We start from the raw sequence: 23040 nt of genomic DNA, 5'->3' as shown, positions 1-23040 counted from the left end.
ACTATGGTGCCACCATAGATATGATAACACTATACCATCAATATAGTCCGTTAGATCTCATCTATGGACGCCTAGGATTAAGTTTCGTGAAAAAACACGGGTTTGCAGTCTACTGTATTAGATATTGCAGTCTATTGTATTAGATATTGCAGTTGTGGTAAACTGCAATATTGTTGTGGTAAAACTGCAATATTCAATGAACAGCACTGCAATCTGGTAACGTAAAATTAGAAATTTCCTATTTTACCCCTCCGTGTTTTTACACGTGGCAGCATGACAAGCACACGATTTTCAGATCCAATGGCCTAAAATGGTGATATGGTGTTACAATAAAGAGGGTTGTTATCTTAGTACATCCCTTACATAATATTCTTAAATTTTTAAATTTAAGTAAATTTAATTAAAAATTAATTTTATTATTTGTTGTATTATTATATAGTAGTAACAAGAAAGAAGTAATACAGAAATATTATGTCAAATTGAAACATGATTTTGAACTTGATTCGAATTAATTATACAATATTTAGTAAAAAAAAAATATTTTTTGCATAAATATACATAAGTTTAAGTTAAAATTTTAATTTTTTTTAAAGTGTTAGCAAAATGATTAGTATTAAATATATTTATAAATCGATTTTCAACATAAATGTTAAAAAAAAGTTCCATTGTGTATGTAGAATTATGTACGTTTAATTTTTTATCTAACAATAAGTTTCTTAGTATTTCCCAACTTCTCCTTTTTCCGAAAGATTCTTACATAATTAAATATTTTATATTGTTAAATATTTTATTGTAATAATGATGATAATGGTCGTAATTAAATAACTAAAATTGTTATAACTAATACTGTGAGAATAAGAACCATAATAGTTGCTATTATTATAACAATTGATAATTTTAAGTAAATTTCAAATAATGAATTATAACATTTATATATTTTGCATAAATTTAAATTAAAAAGAAAAATTATTTTAGATTTCTGTTTTGGAAACAGAAGTTAAATAGTTAACATTTCCTTATCATTATTCATTATCTTATGCTGATTTATGCACACTTAAGCCATGTTTGGTAGGGGTGATAACTCATTTAGGATGAAATTTTATGAACAAAACAGTCATTTTTGTTCATAAATTTCCTTCCTAGATGAGTTATCACCCCTACCTAACATGCATTTTGTGAGTGTGAGGACTGCCAGTTTGGAAAGAGGACGACCATATGTGATGCTGCAGCCTCACGCAAAAAAGGACTTCTTAGATATCCAAGAGCAGTGCTAGTTTCTTGCCTCTTCTTTTGTTCCTTTTTTTTGCTGTTTCTTCTTTTGACTCAGCACATTGTGACTTGCAGTTTGGAGAATACATTGAGAAGCTACTCATTCTTGACCATCGCCATCTACCACAACAACTTCTCTATCGATGCTATACTAACCAAGCCCTCACAGCAGTTTGCATCATAGAAACTGACTTTGCCCCTCTTTGTAGAACCAGAGAAACCTCTAAAGTCCGTGAACTACACCGTAAAATAAGGTTCTTTCCACATTCTCAAACAACAAGGAACAACAGCAACTCTTCAACAAACTCATCTGCTCTTGTTTTTCGTTTGACTGGAAAGCCAAAGGTACCATTCTGATACACACCTCAAAGTTTTGAGTTCTTACATAGTTGGCAATTGGCATATGACAGAGCCCTTCAATAGAGAGGCTCAAGATCCAATGCACAAGGGAAAAAAAGAAGTTCAATGCACCTGTAAGAATAAAAATACTAGCAGTAGAAGAAAGAAATCTGAATTTACTAAAGATGAAAAACTTTATAGCATATCTCACTAACTTTGAGAGAGAGTAGTTACATTAGATCCAATGATATCTAAGCAATGTTAATAGATCCTTTTCAGGTTCAACAAAGTAAGAAACCAAGCAGAGACAAGAAAAGCCAAAATAAAAAATAACGAAGATAATATGTGAGTTAGGTGTCATTGCATTAAGAATCCTTGGTCACATTAGCTAGCTCAGACAACCGCTTCAATGGCAGCCTTTTCAGGATAGGGAGCATCAGCCTTGTCGACAGCACCTTCCCACAGCTCGGGAAATGCCTCCTTCATATTGTGAATGCTCTCCAACGAATAATCCACACCATCTGTTTTATGAGAGGACCCAACCTATACATAAAAACCTTACTTAGTAAGTTTTGCTCTAATCCCTTTCGATATGGTTAGGTTATTTGGAAACAACATACCCAAACAGTATGCAGGCCAACGCTTTTTGCAGTCTGCAGATTGCGAATGGAGTCATCAAAGAACAGCTGCAGCAACAAACAAAGTTGATCTCAGATGAAATATTGGTTGGCCACGGGAAATATAAGACCGTAAACAAAACTGAAATGAATGCTTTCTTACCGTTTTCTGAGGGTTAATACCAGCAATCTTGAAAGCTTGTACAAATGAATTTTCAAGCGGCTTGCAGAGAATTGGAGTTTTAGGGAGTTCTGTTGCTGCAGAGAGCATGGAAAGCAGTCACATATTTGAATCGATATATAAAATAACATTGCAAATATACAATGTCTGAGCTTACCATCAGTGTCTTCAGGCTGTTCAGAGGTTTTAGAAGGATTCAACGTCTCGAAACAAATGATACTTTCGAAGCAATCCTGTACACCAAGCCTGCTAAGAACCTCAGCAACATGGGCGTCATTTCCATTCGAGAATATCTGTTACATAACCAATACATAGATATGTTCCAATACATTGTCAAAACCAAATTTCCCAATAATGCAATAAATGTATACAGTTAGCAACTTACAACTTTGCGAATGGGGACGGTCTGCAGAAGGTTTTTTAGAGTGTGATCGGTCTTCAACCAGTCGTAAGGTAGTCTACCATGTACGAAGCTACACAGAAGAAGATCATGTTTTAGGGACTTTGCAAATGAAACAATTAGGATAGCAAGTAGAGAAACACAAATGATTAAATGAACATAGTTAGTTACCTATGGTAATCATCATAGTCGAAATCATAACCGACAGCCTGAAAAGAGAAATCGCCATCAATCTATTTCAACATGTTTTTTCGAAGCCATATAAACACACACACACACACACACACGAACAGTGTAACAGCACTAGAAAACCATACCCGAAGACCGGCCATTGTTGTGCCATAGTCCTTGTATAACTCGGCACACATTTCAGGCACCTTCTCCTCCTCGATGCCGAGCTTGCTGATCATGTATTCTAAACCAACATAGTTAATAAAACTAAGTTTACAAATTTTGATGATAAGAAAAGGCATAAACTTTTCACACATTTGGGCATGGATTTTACCTCTGATGTTCTTGGTGCATTCCGTTGATATACCGGAACTCAGGGGATAAAGGGTATCATCCACATCTGAAAATCAAAGATAAACCCTCAACATACAAAATTGTTTTACCTAATTTCTCAAAGATTGCCAAATATGAAGGGTGAGAACCAAAACTCACCAAAGAGGAGACAATCATATTTTGTCTCTGTAACACTCTGATAGCAGTCGTCTTGCTCCATTTCGATTTAATAACAATCTAACAAATCATAATGGAAATACGCATAAGTAATAAGAAGAGAAACAATTCAATTCAACTATGGCACAGGCATATATGCATATGCAGGATTAGGAAAAAAACAGGGGATTTCAAAAGACAAAATGAGAATCCACCAAGAACAATCAATGAGATGAAAGATAAGATGAATCGAAACGAATGCGTATAGAAAATGAACAAATCAAGCAGAAAACTTAAAATCAAAGGCAAAACATATGGAAACTTTGGAGAGAAGAACATTTGGTTTTCAGACATACCGTATTATGGCGAGATCGAAAAATGTGGGATTTGAAAAAAATATTGAATAGAGAGAGTGGAAAAGGGGGGGAAGGGGCGGGGTGGTTAAATAGAGCATTGATAACCGCCATCAGAAGCAGTTATAGGGTTGCCATAAAGATGGGAATGCCGAAAGCGACAGGAAACACAGTCCCTCTTACCATTTTACATGTCCAAATCTTCATTTTTATTTTCTAAATTTTTCCCATGACTCAATTTTATTAATACTACTACTACTAATTTACCCAATAACAAAATTTAGACAAAAATAATCTAATTCAATTATGAAATAAAAATCCAAAATTGCACACAGATTTATGAAAATCCAAAATTGCAATATTGAAAATTCGAAAATACCAAAATCCAAAAATCTAGTAACATATTCACACAAAGTATTTATATTCGATAGATTTATAATTAAAATGTTATATGTTTGAATATTTGGGTATTTTCAAAATTTTAGATCCGAGCATATGATTTTTTTAGAAAAACTGAAAATACGAAAATTCGAACTGAAACTTTAATTTCAACTTAATTCGGATGAAGATATCAAATTTCGGATATTTTGTTAATCCACAAAAGTTGCTTCAAAAACACTTTTCGTAAATGGCTACCTTTGAAAAAGAAGTTTCAAAAGGAAGAAAAGGATTAGATGTGATTTTAGTGGATCACGTCCAAACACATCAGATCTTACCCCTAATATAATACTCCACTTATGAATAGTAAAGTTTATAATTGGTGCGAATAGCCGCGTAAGCGTAAGAAATGAATGAGAATAAAATCATAAATCGATTTTAATATTGACGAATGGCGTCGCCAGCCTAACTTCTTCCCTCTCTCTTGGGAATTTTCACATGCTCTTACTACTATTTTATATTATTTCTACAAATTCAAACTTCAGTTCTGAAATTTAGACCAATTTACTTGGATTCTCTACACGCGTTCATCCACGAATACATGCTGCTTCTGGGTAAAGCAGACACGGTTCGAGGCCACAACCTTCAAATTCAGTTTCGGTTATAGAGAATCAAAATATAATGTCTTAAATATGATAAATCTTAGCTTAATTAATTGGAGTTTGAGTCATCACTGTGATAAATGAGAAATAGTATACGATCATATTCAAATAGAAAAAAAAAAAACATTACTGTATAAAATAACTTTAACTGAGCTCTTTAGTAGGTTGGTTTGATGTTGTTGAACCAAAATTAAAGCTACTGGTAAAGTTAGGACATAGAACTAGAATGTCAAAAATGGTCCACTCTGACGGTTTACAATAAAAATCAGCCATAATTTCAATTCGAACATATATAGAGTTAGTTGTTTTGTAGTATATCCTTGTACGAATTATTTCTCAAAAGATAACCAAATTAGTACTCCTACTATTTACATCAAAAAGAAACTAAACAAAATTTTCTACTCCGTTAAAATAAATATTAAGCTTTTATTTTTTTCAAATAGAATATTAATCTTTTTATTACCCTGATATACGTCTTCGAGATACTTCTTCTTCCACAGTTTAATTACTAATTGTGTCAAAATAAATACTAGTAATACAAAATAATTTTTGTCAACTATATACGGCCAGCAAATCAAATTTAGAGATTCTAACAAATACTCATATAGAATATTTTTAAGAATTATATTCTAAATATTCATTTTTTTACATTTATAATTTCGTCAATCAAAACTTGCTCTTGTATACAATCATAATTTTTCCTTTTCACTTTTAAAATTCCAGTCAAATTGGCAACACTAAACTGATATGAGGCTTCTAATTTGTAATGATAATGATAGGTTTATTAAATCCGGTTCAACATTATTAAGGTTAAAAGCAAGTGTTTGATTTGATTTAGAGGATTAATGGTGCGTAGGAGAAGGTGTGATATTAAGGGGGAAATAATTAACTTTATTAATTAGAGAACAGAAGAAAAACAATTCAAAGACTTTTATAAGGATGAAAAAGATACAGTGCCCAATTTGGAAAATTAAAATAAAATCTAATATTCAATTTAATTCAAAATTTAGTACTACTATCCTTATAATACAAATACTATTATTTTTTGGAAACTTTTAAAGAAATTAACCTCATTTTCATCTCTCTTACACTACACTTTCTATAATTGTAAGTCAATGCATTAACATCAATTGAATCCACATGATACCAATGAAATTGAACGACACGTATGTGACAACGAAGATAACAAAAACATGATGTGATCTTAATGAAGGAATACACGCGGGATACATTTTGTTCCCACTTTTTTCCCTCTGAATTACTACTATTTTTAATTTATTGGGTGATTGATGAGATGCTGGTAGAGATATTTTCCCGTCTCCGACTCCGATGCGTGACGTGAATAAGCAGTCCTCCTTTAGGCACTGGAAAAGGCCCATACTGTATTGCATCCTCTTCCCCAATCACTCTCCATCTGACACAAATTAATTTAAAATTTGTTAGCTCCAATGAGAAATCAGCTATAAATAAAATCAGTTGAAAAAAAAAAAAAGAGTAAAACATTATATTTCAGGAGTGTGAAAGGGGCTTTTTAATAGTATATGAATTAATACAACCATTGAATCGATTTCTACGACAAACGCACGAAAAGATCAGTAAATATTCCTGCTCCTTTTGTTCGTTTCTCATTCTTTTACTTTACTTTTAATTTAATATAATGTTATTCTGTTTATATATCCCGGCCCAACTCCTTTGTAGAATGATGAGATGATTTACTTTAACCCTACGCATAATTAAACACTTATTACACATGTATATAAGTGAAGCAATGTGCATTATATATAGGCCAATACTATAAATTGAGTTGGCTTGACACATCAGCTATCAAAGAATAAAAACTAGTAATTTAGAGGAGATCTAATCGTCTACTACTAATTAGGTCGACAGGTCGATTAAAAATCTAGTGGTCCAGGACATGATGTGTCAAACCAATTATTCATAATTGCATAAACCACTTCTTTCCTTTTTTTTTTTTCTCACTTTCTAGAATTGAAATTGGTTGGATGCACCATGTGGCAATATGTCGGGACCATTGAATTTTTACTCCGATCCAGGAAGTGAGGTGTGTCTAGATGTGTAAAATGAAAGAAAGATGTAAGTGAGTACCTGTAAGTAGTAATGAGGTGGTGGAGGAGGACTAGCATCTCAAGCTTAGCAAACTCACTGCCGGGACATGAATGTACCCCATTTCCGAAGGGCATGTATGTGTATGGCCTAGGAGATACCTGCACCAATTATATTCATAATTGTAGTACTCTTAAGTATAATATTGGATCCCATTCCCATGCCTTAGAATCTTTAAAGATATGCATATATTGATATTAAATTAATTTGCTCACGTGGCTTGATTTACATGAAAATTATAGTCATCAAAATGCCGTAGAAACATTGTGGACAAATGAATAGTAGATACCTCAAATCTAGAAGGGTCGAATTTATGTGGGTGGGGAAAGAAATCTGAAGTGTGGTGGATGCTTCTGAAGAGAGGAAGCACTTTCCATCCTTTGGGGATCACATACCCTTCCAACTCCACATCTTCAACCGCCTCTCTGAATGTGAATGAAACTATACTTGCACTTCTAAGCGTTTCTTGTATCACCTACGCGTACGTCATATATCGTCATTTTTACCGGAAAGATAAATAAACAAAACATGATAATAACACACATTTCGCGTACCCTGGTAGTGAGCGACATGTCTCGGGTGTCATCCCACGTAAGCCCCCGGTCTCCCTCTAGTTGTAGTTTGCGTGCAATACCCTCTTGCTCCGCCGCAACAGCTTGGAGGAGATTGGGATTGTCGTGCAAATACTTGAGGAGCCACGTCAGCACAGTGGCTGTGGTATCATGAGCTGCGAAAATGACTCCGATTATGTTATCAGCTATTTGAGAATCAGCCAATTCACCCAACTCCACTCTCAGCATATTCCCCAGCAATCCACCTCCCCCTCCATTTCCTCTTCTCCTCTCAATTATCTTCATCAACCTCTCATTCAACGCTTTCCTCACCCTCATCGCCTTGTAAAACGGACTTCCCGGAATATCCACCGCCATCGAGTTGTACCCTTTCTCCAATTCCCCATACAAACACCTTATCCCTTCCGTTTCCGCCTCCGCCTCCCCTCCAAACACCGATACCATCGCCACCTCAAACGCATACTGAAAATTACACACATATGTATGTTAGGATCGTAGACTGCATATTAGTTTGATATTAATATTGTGTATTTTAGGCTAAGCCCGCCCGAATTTTTTTATGAGTTACTCTAAAAAAAGCCTCAAACTAATTCTGCGGTGTGAGGTGAGTTTGCAACCCAACAATATAACTAATTAGTAGTAATATTGAGTGTATGTATGAATTGACCTTTTTCATCTGTTGCAAGGTGCATATGGGGCTGGTGGCATGTTCCCAGCTGGAGAGAAGTTTGAGAGCAATGGTGTGAACGGAGGCGACGGAGGCTCGGATGGCGGAGGGAGAGAATGAGGCGGCGACCAATCTCTTGAGCAGAGAGTGGTAGTGGCCTTGGTGGAAGAAGAGCGCCGCCGGTCCTATCAATCTCTCTTTACTTTGTGGGTAGGTTGGCTTGAAGAGATGAGCTTTGCTCGCCAAAACCATCTTGGCCGCTTCTGGGCTTGATATCATCACACAGGGGCACCCCAATATGTGACTCTTGAATATATTACCATACCTGCCAATGCCAAACAAATTAATTACTAGTATGATGGTGATGATGGCGACGACGATAACTGTTGAGTTATTTAATCAACTAACCTTTTGCGGCGAGTGGAGAAGAAGGTGTTGGGATTTTGAGTGTAGAGTTTCAGGGTTTCTCCGATGTAAGGCCACCCCATGGAACCGGGAGGTAGACGGCGGTTGCGGCCTTGCTCACACCATCGGAAGAGGAGACCCGCCGCTGCAAGAGCCAACACCACCATCAGTATCATCATTTTTTTCTTTTCAAATTGCGTGTTGAGAAATTGTTACGCACCAAGCGCCTAGAGATGTAAATGCTTAACCTTGCTCTCCCTTATTTTTATAATGCTCTTTCACTTTCTTGCTTTTTTTTTTATTAGTATTATTTTTGCGTAGTCAATTCTTGGTGATATGGAATTAGTTTGTCCAATTGTTATCGACCACCTGTATTACCATATCCTTCTATATTAGTACTTCCTGAAAATATCTAAAAGTGGACTTGACATAGAGGATATTAATTGCTTAACCATATGCAGTTAGAAAGTTGAGGTAGGATCAATGTATTAATTAATTATAAGAAATATTTATACATTAAGTTTTGGCTTTTGATACAATTACTGATTATGAAACGAAACAGTATGCTGTTTCTTGGACTAGTCTCGGGCGTGCGTGAGACCATCTCTAAAGGTACACTAAAATCTAAAATGGGATAGATATTTAGCTCTAATAGTACTCAAAAACCAATCATATTTTTGGTTTTTGAGGAAAAAATACAAATCTTTAGGTTTACACTCAACTTAAACCTAAAAGTTTTTCAATTTTTGTGAGTAAAAAATGCATAATATAGAGAATATTTTTTTAAGTTTGAGTTTAGTGTAAATGGTTGGAGTAAAATTAATATTTAGTATGAGATTTACATTAAAATGAGTTTGAGTTTAGTGGAATGGTTGGAGATGCTCTGAGTAGTTTGAATTTTTGTGTTTTAATTTGAGGCATGTATAACATTAATATTTCACGAGCCATACGTTTTCTTTGCTTTCTTTCTTTGAGAATATTGTAAGAGCATCATTAACGCAGGCGGGCCGGGCCGCAACTCGCGAATCCTGGCCCGAATTTAGCGTTGGAGCAGCTTGCGTCCCGGCCCGGGACGGTCCCGAGGACGCAGTTGCGTTCCGGGGCCGCTCCCGAGTCCCGTCCCGTCCCGGCCGGCGTTATGCGTGCCCGTGCCGCATCCCATGCGGCCCGTCCCGGCGTTAATTGCGTTCGGGCCGGGCTGCAAGTCCCCACGAAATTGTATTTTTTTTATTTTTTTTTTGTTTTTCTATTTATACACTAAATTTGCTCCATTTTTTAATACTCTTCCACACAAACTCTCACTCTCAATTCTCTAGCATTTCAACACTTTTTTAGTTCTATGGATTGGTTTAATAGCGACCAACGCCAGATGGACGATTTCGTGAACTCCCAGAACTGGCAAGTGCCGCCGACACCCGATCCAGATGCAACGCCTAGTCCCGGGCTGCCTACCAATATGGACATGGAATCGCCAGTTAGCACTGGTGAGTACGATATCAGCGATATGGAGCCCGCTCAACGGAGGGGCAAGGGCAAGGGCAAGGGCAAGGTTGCCGATGAGGATGGGCCGAAGAAGTATAGTCCGCAGGAGACAATGTGGCTGGCCAAGAACTATGTCGACGTCTCCGAGGACGCTGTGGTCGGCAACCAGCAAAGCGACAAAGTGTTCTGGCTGCGGATTGCAGATAAGTACAACGCCGGTCGACCCGAAGGCTCATTCGAGCGTTCCTACGTGAAGCTACGCAAGCATTGGGGTCGGGTGGGTGCAGAAGGAGATTAACAAGTGGAATGGCAAGTGGACTAACGTAGTCCAGATGTGGCCGAGCGGGCACAGCGAGATGGACCTTGTGGACAAGGCAAAGGCAGATTACTTTGCTGACGGGAAGAAGCACTTCAAGTACTTCGACGTTTGGAAACTTATCGAGAAGAGCCCGAAGTACACCGGTGGGGCTGAAGCGGCGGCGAAGAGAACCGAAGTCGCCGCCGGACACTACACTTCGAGCGAAGGAGGTCCACCAATCGACCTCAACGTGACAGACGATGACTTCTTCCTCTCATCTCCTGGTACTGAAAGCCGTCCGATGGGCACAAAGGCGTCAAAGAGGAAAGCAAAGGGGAAGGCAACTGCGAGCTACTCCGCTATGCCGCCGCCGCCAGCCAATCCTTCCTTGGACAAGATATCAGACTCTATGTCGGATATGAGTATTACGTTGCGGATGGGCCAGCTGACGGAGTTGACATCGAGGGATACCTCGACAATGTCGGAGTACGAGCTCGAATTGCACCGTGAGATGATCGAATACCTTCGCGCACAAACGAAGAAAAAGTAGTTCTTTTTTCTAGGATTTGTAATTTTCTTTTTCTATTTTCTGACTGAACAATGAATTTTCCTGGGTTTAATTGTTCAACGTAATCTATTTGACGATTAAAATATGTTGTAGTTGTGAGTGCAAATGAATAGTTGTGGTCTGAGTTGTGGCCCGAGTTGTGGCCTGCGGTGTTAATGGAGTTGTGGTCTGGAACCCCAAATTTAGGGGAATGATGACGTGCAGATAACTTGCGACCCAAATCCTGGATGGAATTAAGGATGCTCTAAGCTGACTTAAAACCGACATTTAAGAATGAAGAGTATTATGGATGTGCGACGGTTAAAAATGAAGAGCAATTGATGGATGTGTTGTTTAAATTACTCTGATTTTTTTTTCTTAAATGTTCATGCAAGGGAAATAAAAGTAATTACTCCTTTTGTCTCACATAAGATGATACTTTTTTTTTAGTTTATTTCAACTAAGATGACACATTTGCTTTTTTGGAAATTTTCTCTCTCCAATTAATAAACTCAACCATTTTTTCACACACCTTTTAAATACTCCATCCGTCCCAGATTTGTAGTAACATTTTGCCATAAAAGTCCGTCCCACATTTGGAGTAACATTTAGAATTTACCATATTTGCACATAAAATTTTACCCCATTATTCACTAAAATTACACCCAAATGTCATTATCTATATTAAAATAAATCAAAACAAAAATAAAAAACCAAAAAGTCAAAGAGGGACCCACCTTCAACCAACTCACTTCATTTATTACACACTCCATCATCTCACTTCATTTATTACACACTTCATTATCTCACTCCACTATCTCATTTCATTTATTACACACTTCATCTCTCACTTCATTAATTACACACTCCACCAATTCCTTAAAACTCGTGCCATAACTAAATGTTAGTACTACAAATGTGGGACGGAGGGAGTATTCATCTTTCTCTCTCTTTCTCTTTATTTTAATACTTCCACCTATCTTTTCTCTCTCCAATTAAACACATTAATCAATAACTCCTAAAATCCCGTGCCGGCTAAGGAACGTGTCATCTTAGCCGGAACGGAGGGAGTATATTATTGAGAATTTATGATATGCAATGTATATCCACTTAGTGCACGTGTCTAAATTTTGTGCTAAGTTTCCTATTCGTCGATGCATATTATTAACATTTTTTATAATTTAGATGGTAAATTGGTGTGGCCATTATGGCAGACTTTTGAAAATAAGAAAAGTAAACTATGTCTACAACCAACACATGTATTAATTAATTGAAGAAATATCAATGGAGCTGCAAGAAGATTTAATTTCTTTCATCTCCAAATGTACATGATTATGGAGTAATTTTCGAGAAAGTATTTTGACTTTTCTATTTACAATTTATTGTTTTCAAGAGCGATATCAGCATATAATATCACATCAAATAATGTACATGAGATTAAAATTATTAGTTACGACAATAGTAGATACCGTAAATAATTAATACTGTAGGTAGACACGCAAGACTTCTAGAACGTTGCAACTATAAAAATACTACTACTACTATTACATGTTTTAACTATAGTCTATAGCCTATAAGAGTTCGATAAAGGATTTCATTGATCTGGCAAGTACAAGTGTTGCTAATTCCGCCACATTAACGTATGATCCTTGATAATATTTCCTAATACAAAACAATGGGAAATATCTTCATTTCACCAACTACTTTGCTATAAATAACAATGACCACTAGTCTACGTATCACCTACTATTACCAAATCTTTCCCCAACTAGCAATGTTCCAAATCTTGGCACTCTCACAAATTTTTTAACTTAAAAGTGAACAATTATTCGATAAATCCCTGATAACAACAAGAAGAAAAAGTCAAAAAACTAACTCCGATCCTCAAGATATTTTATACATTATGACGCTATTAAGATATAATGTGATTTAGATAGTAGTACTCCGTATATCATAATCTCGATTTAGATAAAAACCAATCTAGCTAGCTTATTAAGTTATAATTTTAGTCAAATCATCATCTTTATCTAAAATAAGTTGAAATTAGTATAATGTAAATTAAGGAGAACTAGTATTATTTTTAAAAATATACTACAAAAATACTCTTTTATAATGAATCAAAAATGAAATCTTACAATTTGTAACAAAAGATGGCACGACACTTGTGCGATTAGATTCACATTCATGATACATTTGTTAAATTTATTGATTGTCGAATAATAGAAGATGGGGATAGTGAAGAGTGAACATGTGAAGAAGCGGCGCCGGCCAGCACCACCGCACAGTTGTGCCCGACAGCGTGAAACCAAAGTAGGTAAAAACCCACGTTTTATTAATATCTCCACACCAATTCCATCACGTCATACTACTATTTCCGAGATACGCCTCCCAATGATGAGTCTCGACACGAGTCCTCCTCTCATTGGCACACCTACCCCTTCTCTGCAACTGCACCATGTTGCGGCTGCTTCTCGATTTCCTCCCATGACATTATCGTCAATAAAATTTATTTTATTTCTCTTTCTTGACAGCTTCATCCTCTTGATATTTTCATCCTCTAATTTTGGCTTTATGAAAGTGCGTAGACACGCGTTTGCTTATGTTTAGCGAGAGTGAGTGACGATCGATGAGCTACCTATACTACTCGGTCAGTCCCGACTAAGATAACAAATTTCTTAGTCGGCAGACTCAGCACATAATTTTAGAAGTGGTTGGTAAATGTATTTAATTAGAGAGAGAAAAAATAGTTGTAAGTATTAAATAGAAAAAGAGAGTTGAATATCTAATTAAGGAGAGAAAAAATAGTTGAGTGAATTAATTACATAGAGAAAGTTCCGAAAAATAGAAATATGTCATTTTATTTTAGACAAATTACAAAAAAAAATTAAGTGTGTCATCCTAAGTGTAAGTGGGAGGGAGTAGGGTCATATTCTAATGCTTATAACACCCTAATCCAAAATTAAGACCAAATCTCCACCCTTAGATTTTAAAATGACCGGATGAGATTAAATATTAGGAATTGCAATAAATAGTAGACAAAATATCAACAAAAGGGTAATATTGTCATTATGTTATCATATGATAATTTTCGTAAATGTTTTTTATATCAATATAGTGTACTACAAATATCAACAATATGACATAAGAATATCAACACTAGTACAAGAAAATATCAGTACATGGTTTTATTGAGATTTTTTTTATGTATTTGTTGATAAAAATCTGGTTATCAACATTTGCGAAAACTAAAATAAAAAATATCAAATTTCATCATTCGAACATCGTCGGAACATATGCAATTGAAATCTCGTTGGAATCCTTATAAAATTATCTTTAATTTGATATATTTTTTGCAAAAAAATAATTTAAATCGAGAGAGTTACGTAAATTTAAAGTTTTAAGATGATTTTAATGAGAGAGTATTGACATTAATACCCTCTAATTTTATTTATTAATTTTCTTAATTAAAAATATAATCTATATGACATTATTTTAACCACTAGATCTTTTAATCTAGTGGCTAAGATTTAGTCTTAATTTGAAATTGATAATTAGTTAGTAATTGATCACTCCCCAAAAGGAATATATATACTAAGGATGGGACTTATTCTAATGCTTATAGCACCCTAATCCAAAATCAAGACTAAATCTCCACCCTTGGATTTTAAAATGAGTGGATGAGATTAAAGCTCACAAATCTCAATAAATAGTAGACAAAATATCAACAAAAGGGTAGTATTGCCATTATGTTATCATATGATAATTTTCGTGAGTGTTTTTTTATATCAACATTGTGCATTACAAATATCAACAATATGATATAAGAATATCAACATTAGTACAAGAAAATATCAACACATATTTATTGAGATTTTTACATTGTTTTATTGAGATTTTTTGATGTATTTGTTGATAAAAATCTGGGTATCAACATTTACGAAAACTAAAATAAAAAATATCAAATTTCATCATCCGAACGTCGTCGGAACATATGCAATTGAGATCTCGTTGGAATCCTTATTAAATTATCTTTAATTTGATATATTTTTTGCGAAAAATAATTTAAATTGAGAGAGTTACATAAATTTAAAGATTTGAGATGATTTTGAGGAGAGAGAAAGTAGTTAGTTATAATTACTCCATATAGGATTTGACATTAATACCCTTTTAATTTAATTAATAATTATTTAAATTTAAAATATATTACACTTAGCATTATATTAACCACAAGATCTTCTAATCTAATGGTTAAAAATTGATCTCAATTTGGGATTAGTAATTAGTTAGCAATACATCCATACTAAGGATTATATACTATATACTACTACTCCCTATAGTTAGCCTGATAAAAATCCCATCAAACAGGACCAAATTCAGTTCTTATATTAATTCTATTAATGAATTCGCCGTTTTGTACTACTCCTAGTAGTTTCTTAATTCATGAAGCACTGCTATATTTTATAAATGATTTTTGCATATTCTTTTCCATAAATATATGAGAGAGAGCATGTTTAATATCAACTGAGTACGTGGCACCCCTACATTAATTACGCCGCGTTTGGCTCCGTCAACATTGGAAACTAAAATTTGTTCCTTAGAGGAATGGATGAAAAATCTTGCATTTCAGTGATCTGATCTTTAATTCAATAGATATACTCCCAGTTTCAGTTTAGGTGACCTATGGCATTTGCACACCATTGAATTCATGTATCCTTCATGATTTGCACTTGCAGCCTGGAGATTGTCCACAAACGTTTTTTTATTTTAATTTTATAAAACAATAGTATAAAATTGAACAAAAGAAAATTTATTTAAAATTTACAATTAAATATAATTTAAACCTTAATTAGAATGATTAATTATATATTCTAGTCAAAAGGACTTTTGTATAAGAATTTCAATCAGGTTGCAGGCCATCAAGTTTAGGTCATTCCTAATTAGGTTGCGAGCTGATTTAATTGAGTTAAAATTAGCAATCCTGACCACAAACATTTGGATTTCAGGCTAGCATCTAATTATTAAATTTGACTTTAGTATATTTTGTTCTTAGTGATCCTATATACTATATAACAATAAGGAATATTATTAAATTTGACTTCAGTATATTTTGTTCTTAATGATCCTATATAATATATAGAGAGAATTCGGAATATTGACATCTAATATCATGAAACTTTCAAAAAGTTTTCTCCTACGAACTTTAAAATTGGCAAATAATATCACAAATTTTACCCCGGGTTTATTTTTTTTCTACGAATGAAAAAATTCATGTTATTTTAATAGATTGAAGAACAATTTTAGGAATTACGAAAAAAATTCGTATCATAATATTATTTGTGGGAATATTTTTCATTCGTGGGAAAAAACTAACTCGGGGTAAAATTCGTGATATTATTTGCCAATTTTATAATTCGTGGAAAAAAATCCAACTTTTTGAAAATTTTATATTATATGCCAATATCCCTACTAATAAACATATATAAAATGAAAAATGTAAATCATTTCATATGATAAAGTACAACATATAGTTAAACATTCCAAAAAAGTCAAAAGGGGAACCTATAATCTTTCCAATGTACTATAATATAAAACATTATTCATATTTGTAGACTGTAGAATATTATTGATCAATTTTGAAATATAGTTAGACTCAACCACGATTAAAAACTAATAATTTAAAATTTTGTAAGCCATGACTCTGGATAAGAATAACGTTTATAAATCTTGAATTGTTGACATATTTGAATAAGTTAGGATTGATATTGACATGTTAAAAAAAATAAACATTTTAAAATTTGTAAGATTAAATTTTTAAAATTTCAGAATATTTCTTGTAGTAAACTTTATATTTACAATTCTTACAATGAATTTGACATATCATCCCAATAGTGCAATTATGATGGATTCAATTCTTTTGCAAATATATAGCGTCTTGTGTTGCAGACATATCATCCTTAGAGCATCCACAATGGCGGCGAGCGGGCCGGCTAGCCGATTTCCGGCGCTGGCCGGTCCGCTCGCCGAACCATTGTAAGCGGCAAGCGCCAAATCGGCGAGAAAATAGGCGAGCGCTGGCCGATTGGCTCGCCGCCATTGTAGGCTGGCGATCGGCCAGCGGCTTTTTTATTTATTTTTTTATTATTTAACTTCCGAAACACTATATATACGCGATTTGAACGTCATTTTTATTTGCACCGCTTGTTTTAACGAGTATTCTCTCTCTCTGAATTTCTGTACAAGAGCAATAAGCGAAATGAGTAACGCGGGTGGTAGTGGTGGGGATGCTGAGGAGGAGTTCGAATGGCAAGTGTTGGAAGAGTTAGAGGCCTATACGATTCGCGAGGCAGAGCGGCTGTTAGAAAGGGCCGGCTAGCCGATTTCCGGCGCTGGCCGGTCCGCTCGCCGAACCATTGTAAGCGGCAAGCGCCAAATCGGCGAGAAAATAGGCGAGCGCTGGCCAATTGGCTCGCCGCCATTGTAGGCTGGCGATCAGCTAGCGGCTTTTTTATTTATTTTTTTATTATTTAACTTCCGAAACACTATATATACGCGATTTGAACGTCATTTTCATTTGCACCGCTTGTTTTAACGAGTATTCTCTCTCTCTGAATTTCTGTACAAGAGCAATAAGCGAAATGAGTAACGCGGGTGGTAGTGGTGGGGATGCTGAGGAGGAGTTCGAATGGCAAGTGTTGGAAGAGTTAGAGGCCTATACGATTCGCGAGGCAGAGCGGCTGTTAGAAAGGGCCTTGCAGCCACCGCCGCCGATACCTCGACCCGTTGTCCACCGTCGAACAGTGATTGATCGGGATCACGTAGTTGCACATCAGCGGCTATATGACGACTACTTCGCAGAGCAGCCGCGGTTTGGGGACAACCTGTTCAGGCGGCGTTTTAGTATGCACGGGGAGGTGTTTATGCGTATCGTTGACGCTTTGGGGCGTCGATATCTGTGTTTCCCCTTCAGGCACGATGCGGTTGGCAGACCCGGCCATTCAGCTATTCAAAAGTGCACTGCGGCAATCAGGCAGTTGGCCTGCGGAGGCGCGGAAGACATGTGGGACGAGTACCTCCATATCGGTGAGACGACTACCCTGCAGTGTCTGAAGTATTTCTGTCAGTGCATCGTTGAAATATTCGGTGAGCAGTATCTTCAAAACCCTATCCCCGAAGACTGCCAGGATTTGTTGCAGATGTACGGGGAGAAGCATGGGTTCCCGGGGATGTTAGGCAACATAGGTTGTATGCATTGAGAGTGGAAGAACTGTCCCGCTGCCTAAGGGGTTCTACACCACCGGCTACAAGGGAAAGAATCTTACGATGATCCTCGAGGCCGTCGTTGGCTGTGGATTTGGCATGCGTATTTTGGGGTAGCCGGGTCGAACAACGACCTCAACGTCCTCAACTCGTCGCCCTTTTTCAACGAGCAGTGCTAGGGTGTCGGTCTGGCCATCAGTTTTGTTGCCAACGGCAACCAGCATGATATGGGCTACTACTTGGCGGATGGGATATACCCTAGATGGCCCATCTTTGTGAAGACGATCAGATGCGCAAATGAGGACAAGAAGGCCTACTTTGCGGAACGGCAGGAGTCGGCGCGCAAGGACGTGGAACGCGCATTTGGTGTGCTCCAGGTTCGATGGGCGGCAATTAAGGGTCCAACGCGTTTGTGGCATGTCAACTGCATTGCTGATATAATGTACACATGTATTATCATGCATAGGGCTGGGTAAATATACCGAAAAAACGGTATATCGATCGTATCGTATTGAAAAATATCGAAAAATATCGAATTTTCGGTATATCGAAACTTTTGGTACGATACAATACCGTATCGAAAGTTTTCGGTATGATAACGATATGAATTTTCTTATACCGCGGTATACCGTTTTATATCGAATATACGATATATATCGATATTATCGGTATACCGAAATATATCGAAAATCAATATGTATCGAATTATCGATACATATCGTTTATACCGTTTATACCGATGATGATGATGATGATGATGATGATGATGATGATGATGATGATGATGATGATAATAATAATAATAATAATAATAATAATAATAATAATAATAATAATAATAAACAAGAATATAATTTATTTTTTTAAGATTAAAAGTTTAAATCATAAATGTATCCATATAACTTAATCATATATTTTTTTATTATGAAGATGTGGACAATGATTATTTTATTATGTTAAAATTATACATTAATTTTGGTTTTATTTTTCGGTTTTGAATTATATTTTTTGGTATACGGGTATTCGAAATTGTATAAAATTTCGGTATATCATACGAAATATCGATATACCGTTCAGAACGGTATACCGAAGTTCGGTACGATATACCGAAATTTTGAAACGGTAACGGTATAGTTTTTTTCCCTACCGAAATTTCGGTATACCGAAATACGGTATACCAAAACTTTCGAAACAATAACGATATTTTCGGTATGATAACGAAACAAAATTTTTGATACGGTATATCGTATCGACCCAGCCCTAATCATGCACAACATGATTGTCGAAGATGAAGGTGTACAAGGAACGACGATAATGAAGCCGGTCCAAGCCACGGTGTGGCCGCCGCCAACGTACGACGGGGGGTACCTCACGATGAAACCGGCCGCCTCGAGGCACATGCCGACATGCGCCAAGTGGATGCTCATATTCAACTCCAAAAGGATTTAATTGAAGAGTTGTGGGCGCGGAAGACTGCACGACGATAGTTTTTTTGTTTTATGTATTTTTTTTAATTATGTAATTTTTTTAGGACGCACTTTTTTTTATTTTAAATGAAATTATTGCATTTTCCCGTATATGTGTCGTAAATTTAATTTCGCATTTTATGTTTAATTCCGTAAATTTATTTTTTAATTTTGATTGTTGTGGCTAGCCTATTGCTTGTCCGGATGATGTGGCAGGACGAATTTTAGTGATGATGATGTGGCAGAAGGAGTTTGTGGCTAGTTTATGACTAGCCTAAAGCCATTGTGGATGCTCTTATAGTAGTATATAAGGAAAGGTTAGATCTGATCCATTGGATCAATAAATACACCGTATATTTAGATCATTACATAAGTATATTAACTATAACAATTTTTATTAATTAATTCAGTTATGAAAAATAAAAATTAAGGATTATAATGAGGATGTGATTGTTTTCAAAAAATAAATTTTGATTCTCACCTAGTTCATATGTAACACGAGAGAAATGAGTCATTACAAAATACATATATCAGTTTATTATAAGTAAGATTGTTACAGTTTATAAATTTTATCCATTTTTAATTGGTTTGTATCAAAATTGGATGATCTGAAGTGAGTGCAGTTAAAGTAAGGTTTATGATTACTAGTAGTACATTTGATAGGCCTCTGCTAGCCCAAACGGTTACCACTTTGCAAAATTGGCAAAGTTGGAGAAGAAAGTGAGGGAGCACAGGAAGAAAAGTGTTAGTACTACTAGCTTTTATGATAAATCTCTACCTAATTTATATCTTCAGTAACTATAATTATCGGTTTAGCCTTGGTGTTTTATTTATAGTTATACTGGAAACTGGAAAGTACGAGAGAGATGGGCAAGTGGGTGACACGTAGGGTTTAGATAGAGATAGTGTGATCCTGTGGCCTAGATTCAAAGCCCGCCCAAACTTCCCGCCACGAGGACGCCTCTAGTCGCAACACCTGGACACGTAGTGGCGTCCACGTGTCTCCATCCTGCACCACACACTGGCACCGCTTTCCAGAATCGACCACATCATTATTAGATATATATATTCACCGATATACAATTAGTTCATTTTGGTTTCATAGACGTGAAGCTGATTAATTAGGGATTTAGGTAGATGGAAACAGGAAGCAGTAGTTGTTGGGTAGCGGAAGAAGGATGCTGCACTCCGAAGCGAGGTATACCGGCGAGAACAACGCCGCCTCCGCCGCCGAGGAAGAAGCCGGTGGAGAAGAAGAATTCTCCCAAGGGCGGCTACTTTGAGCCGCCTGACCTGGAGCAGCTGTTCGTGGCGCTTCGTAGGGCTGAAGCTTATTGTGTTTGACTAGGAACAATTAGGCTTAGGGTTTGGCTATGCATTATGTGTATCATCATCTCATCTTCCATGCCATATTTAATATTTTTGGGGAATGCTAACGTATGTATCAACCGTTAATTAGATGTAAATGACTTGTGAATTAACTACTTATAATTAATGTCACTTGTTTGATGTTATCTGAATGCCGTCGTTGGTTTGATTTTTATTTTGTTTTCATCTCCCCAATGGCTACTACTATATTATGTGGATTTGAACAAGGCCGACAATACAGTCTAGATTAAGGATAATGTTTAATAATGCAACAACGTTAATGTTGTTAAATATTCTACTCCTACAAAATTAGGGGCATAGTTTTTTTTCTTTTTTAACTAAATTTGGGGCTAAAGTGTCCTGGGCCCTTATTGTTGCTTTTGTAAGAGACCCATTAGCAAATGATTTGATTCCATTGGGCCAAGTCTTGATTAAGGTTTTGTTTTGCGATAGTCATAATTGTTTAATTTTACTTTAATTTATTGTGCGACTTGCACTGGTGTAAATAATTGGTGTATAAATATGAGGTGGCGCGGTTAACACTTAAAACACCATATTAGTATTTCACAGCCTTTTTCCAAATCCAACTGCTGACACCGAATTGTAGTTTGAAAATGGAAGTGGATACACATTTATTACTTCTACTACAATCTTGACAACTAAAATTTTCAATCTTTTTCGCCTAAATTTTTTCAAAGTGTCGTATGAAATGGAGCATTGAATTCACACCGATAGATAATTATGGTGCTCTAGAGACAAAAACAAAAGTGAAAGTGACGCCCTTGCACAAAATACGAATTCTTTACTAAATTTGCTCAGTTTACCAATAAATGTCACAGGTAGAAATTCAAAATTGATCAAACATAACATGGATACATACAAGTCACTGTCTGAATAGTACTACAATGTTGTCAGTATATTAAACCTGAAAGCTCAAGCTTCTTTTTATAAAACTATAAACTCAAAGCCTTAAATCGGTTGTGGTGAATAATGTTGTTTCAAACATGCAATACTGAAAAAATACTGAATTTAAAATTTCACTGGTTTTGTCAAATAAAACCAAAGTCTTTGTAGCAAGATTTGAGAAAATAATCTCCCACTTAAACATATCTGTGTAGTTAAGCGACATTCCATGATTGATGGAGTATTAATTATGCAACTACCTTAAAATGTCTTGTTCGGCGATTATATGATTAATTGTAATACCAACTATTTAGTGAGATCTAAATGTCCAATTCATGATTTGACATAATTCATAAAATTATTTTAAAACATTGGATAAATCCATAAAACAAATTTTTTATTGGCCTTTTCCATGTGTCAAACACATAAGAAGATAAAGATTAGTTAAAAGAAGTTAAAAATGGTTAATGTGAAGGTTGATATCGGCAATTTTATTTTATGTACTTCTATATACCTCCAGTCTGATACCACATTTTCACGCTTCATTATCCAAAAAATGAGCTTCTATTTTAGAAAAAAATACTGTAAATGTTTATCATTAACATATTTTTTTTTAAAATACAGGAGTATTTTTTTAATACTACAATTATTTTTTCTCTCTTCATTAATATATTAAGCTACGATTTTTCTTTTTTGACTTGATAGGATAAATAACATTTGTTAAAATTCGATAAATTTGACAAATTTTTTTTTTTTTTTTGAACAAGGCAGGGGTAACATTCGAAGACATATAAATCAACAATGAGGCCTAAAGTTAATGGGCCGGGAAAGGAAATATTGTGCTTTATTTTAGAATACATAATCCCTCGTGAAATTTATCAAAAACTAGTCAAATATTTGCAAGTAAGCCATACGTACATGATACATAATATTCTTAAATTTTCAGTATTTTATGTAATTTAGTGTGAAAAATTTATTATCATTTCAACGATATATAAAAATTATTCTCTCAAAATTCTAAGTTTGAATTTTAAAATATATAGTCCATACCAAAATAAATCCATGACACAGTATAGTTGATGAAACCGTAGT

The 23040-nt window shown here is 35.4% G+C and overlaps 3 protein-coding genes across 4 annotated transcripts; 1 reads left to right on the top strand and 2 right to left on the bottom strand.

The window, feature by feature from the left end:
* Window positions 1-1783: 1783 nt before the first annotated feature.
* On the bottom strand, window positions 1784-3935 carry LOC125190547 (uncharacterized protein C24B11.05-like). Its single transcript, XM_048087876.2, has 10 exons — window positions 3823-3935; window positions 3470-3547; window positions 3312-3377; window positions 3124-3221; window positions 2978-3015; window positions 2792-2879; window positions 2564-2699; window positions 2389-2483; window positions 2229-2294; window positions 1784-2151 (listed from the first exon to the last, which is right to left on the bottom strand). The coding sequence occupies exons 2-10, from the start codon at window positions 3528-3530 to the stop codon at window positions 2002-2004; spliced, it is 798 nt and encodes a 265-aa protein (XP_047943833.1). The 5' UTR covers window positions 3531-3547; window positions 3823-3935; the 3' UTR covers window positions 1784-2001.
* Window positions 3936-5955: 2020 nt separating this feature from the next.
* Window positions 5956-8901, bottom strand: CYP707A2 (cytochrome P450, family 707, subfamily A, polypeptide 2). Of its 2 annotated transcripts, XM_089058104.1 has the most exons (7): window positions 8848-8901; window positions 8631-8772; window positions 8223-8547; window positions 7538-8017; window positions 7273-7458; window positions 6966-7084; window positions 5956-6273 (listed from the first exon to the last, which is right to left on the bottom strand). In XM_089058104.1, exons 2-7 carry the CDS (start codon window positions 8708-8710, stop codon window positions 6135-6137), a joined length of 1329 nt encoding a protein of 442 aa, XP_088914230.1. In that variant the 5' UTR covers window positions 8711-8772; window positions 8848-8901; the 3' UTR covers window positions 5956-6134. The 2 variants fall into 2 exon arrangements, with proteins under 2 accessions (XP_088914230.1, XP_047940200.1); XM_048084243.2 differs by lacking the exon at window positions 8848-8901 and having other exon boundaries at window positions 8631-8838.
* A 1540-nt stretch (window positions 8902-10441) lies between these two features.
* Window positions 10442-10957, top strand: LOC148926441 (uncharacterized). The gene has a single exon (XM_089059133.1). The coding sequence runs from the start codon at window positions 10442-10444 to the stop codon at window positions 10955-10957; it is 516 nt and encodes a 171-aa protein (XP_088915259.1).
* The last annotated feature ends 12083 nt before the right edge of the window (window positions 10958-23040 follow it).

The sequence above is a fragment of the Salvia hispanica genome, chromosome 5 (genome assembly GCF_029641045.1).
Source record: "Salvia hispanica isolate PSC_SH4W2 chromosome 5, Shi_PSC_v1, whole genome shotgun sequence".
Taxonomy (NCBI): Eukaryota; Viridiplantae; Streptophyta; class Magnoliopsida; order Lamiales; family Lamiaceae; genus Salvia; species Salvia hispanica.
The sequence above is the reverse complement of the archived record's forward strand: the minus strand, read 5'-3'. Positions and strand labels throughout refer to the sequence as shown.

Coding starts and splice junctions, on each gene's coding strand:
- LOC125190547 (XM_048087876.2), bottom strand. CDS start 3,530: ATGGAGCAAGACGACTGCTATCAGAGTGTTACAGAGACAAAATATGAT. Junction 2,880..2,977: donor GACTATGATGATTACCATAG/GTAACTAACTAT, acceptor TCTTCTGTGTAG/CTTCGTACATGGTAGACTAC. Junction 2,295..2,388: donor GTATTAACCCTCAGAAAACG/GTAAGAAAGCAT, acceptor TTGTTGCTGCAG/CTGTTCTTTGATGACTCCAT.
- CYP707A2 (XM_048084243.2), bottom strand. CDS start 8,806: ATGATGATACTGATGGTGGTGTTGGCTCTTGCAGCGGCGGGTCTCCTC. Junction 8,548..8,630: donor TTCTCCACTCGCCGCAAAAG/GTTAGTTGATTA, acceptor TGGCATTGGCAG/GTATGGTAATATATTCAAGA. Junction 7,085..7,272: donor TCGACCCTTCTAGATTTGAG/GTATCTACTATT, acceptor TAATTGGTGCAG/GTATCTCCTAGGCCATACAC.
- LOC148926441 (XM_089059133.1), top strand. CDS start 10,442: ATGTGGCCGAGCGGGCACAGCGAGATGGACCTTGTGGACAAGGCAAAG.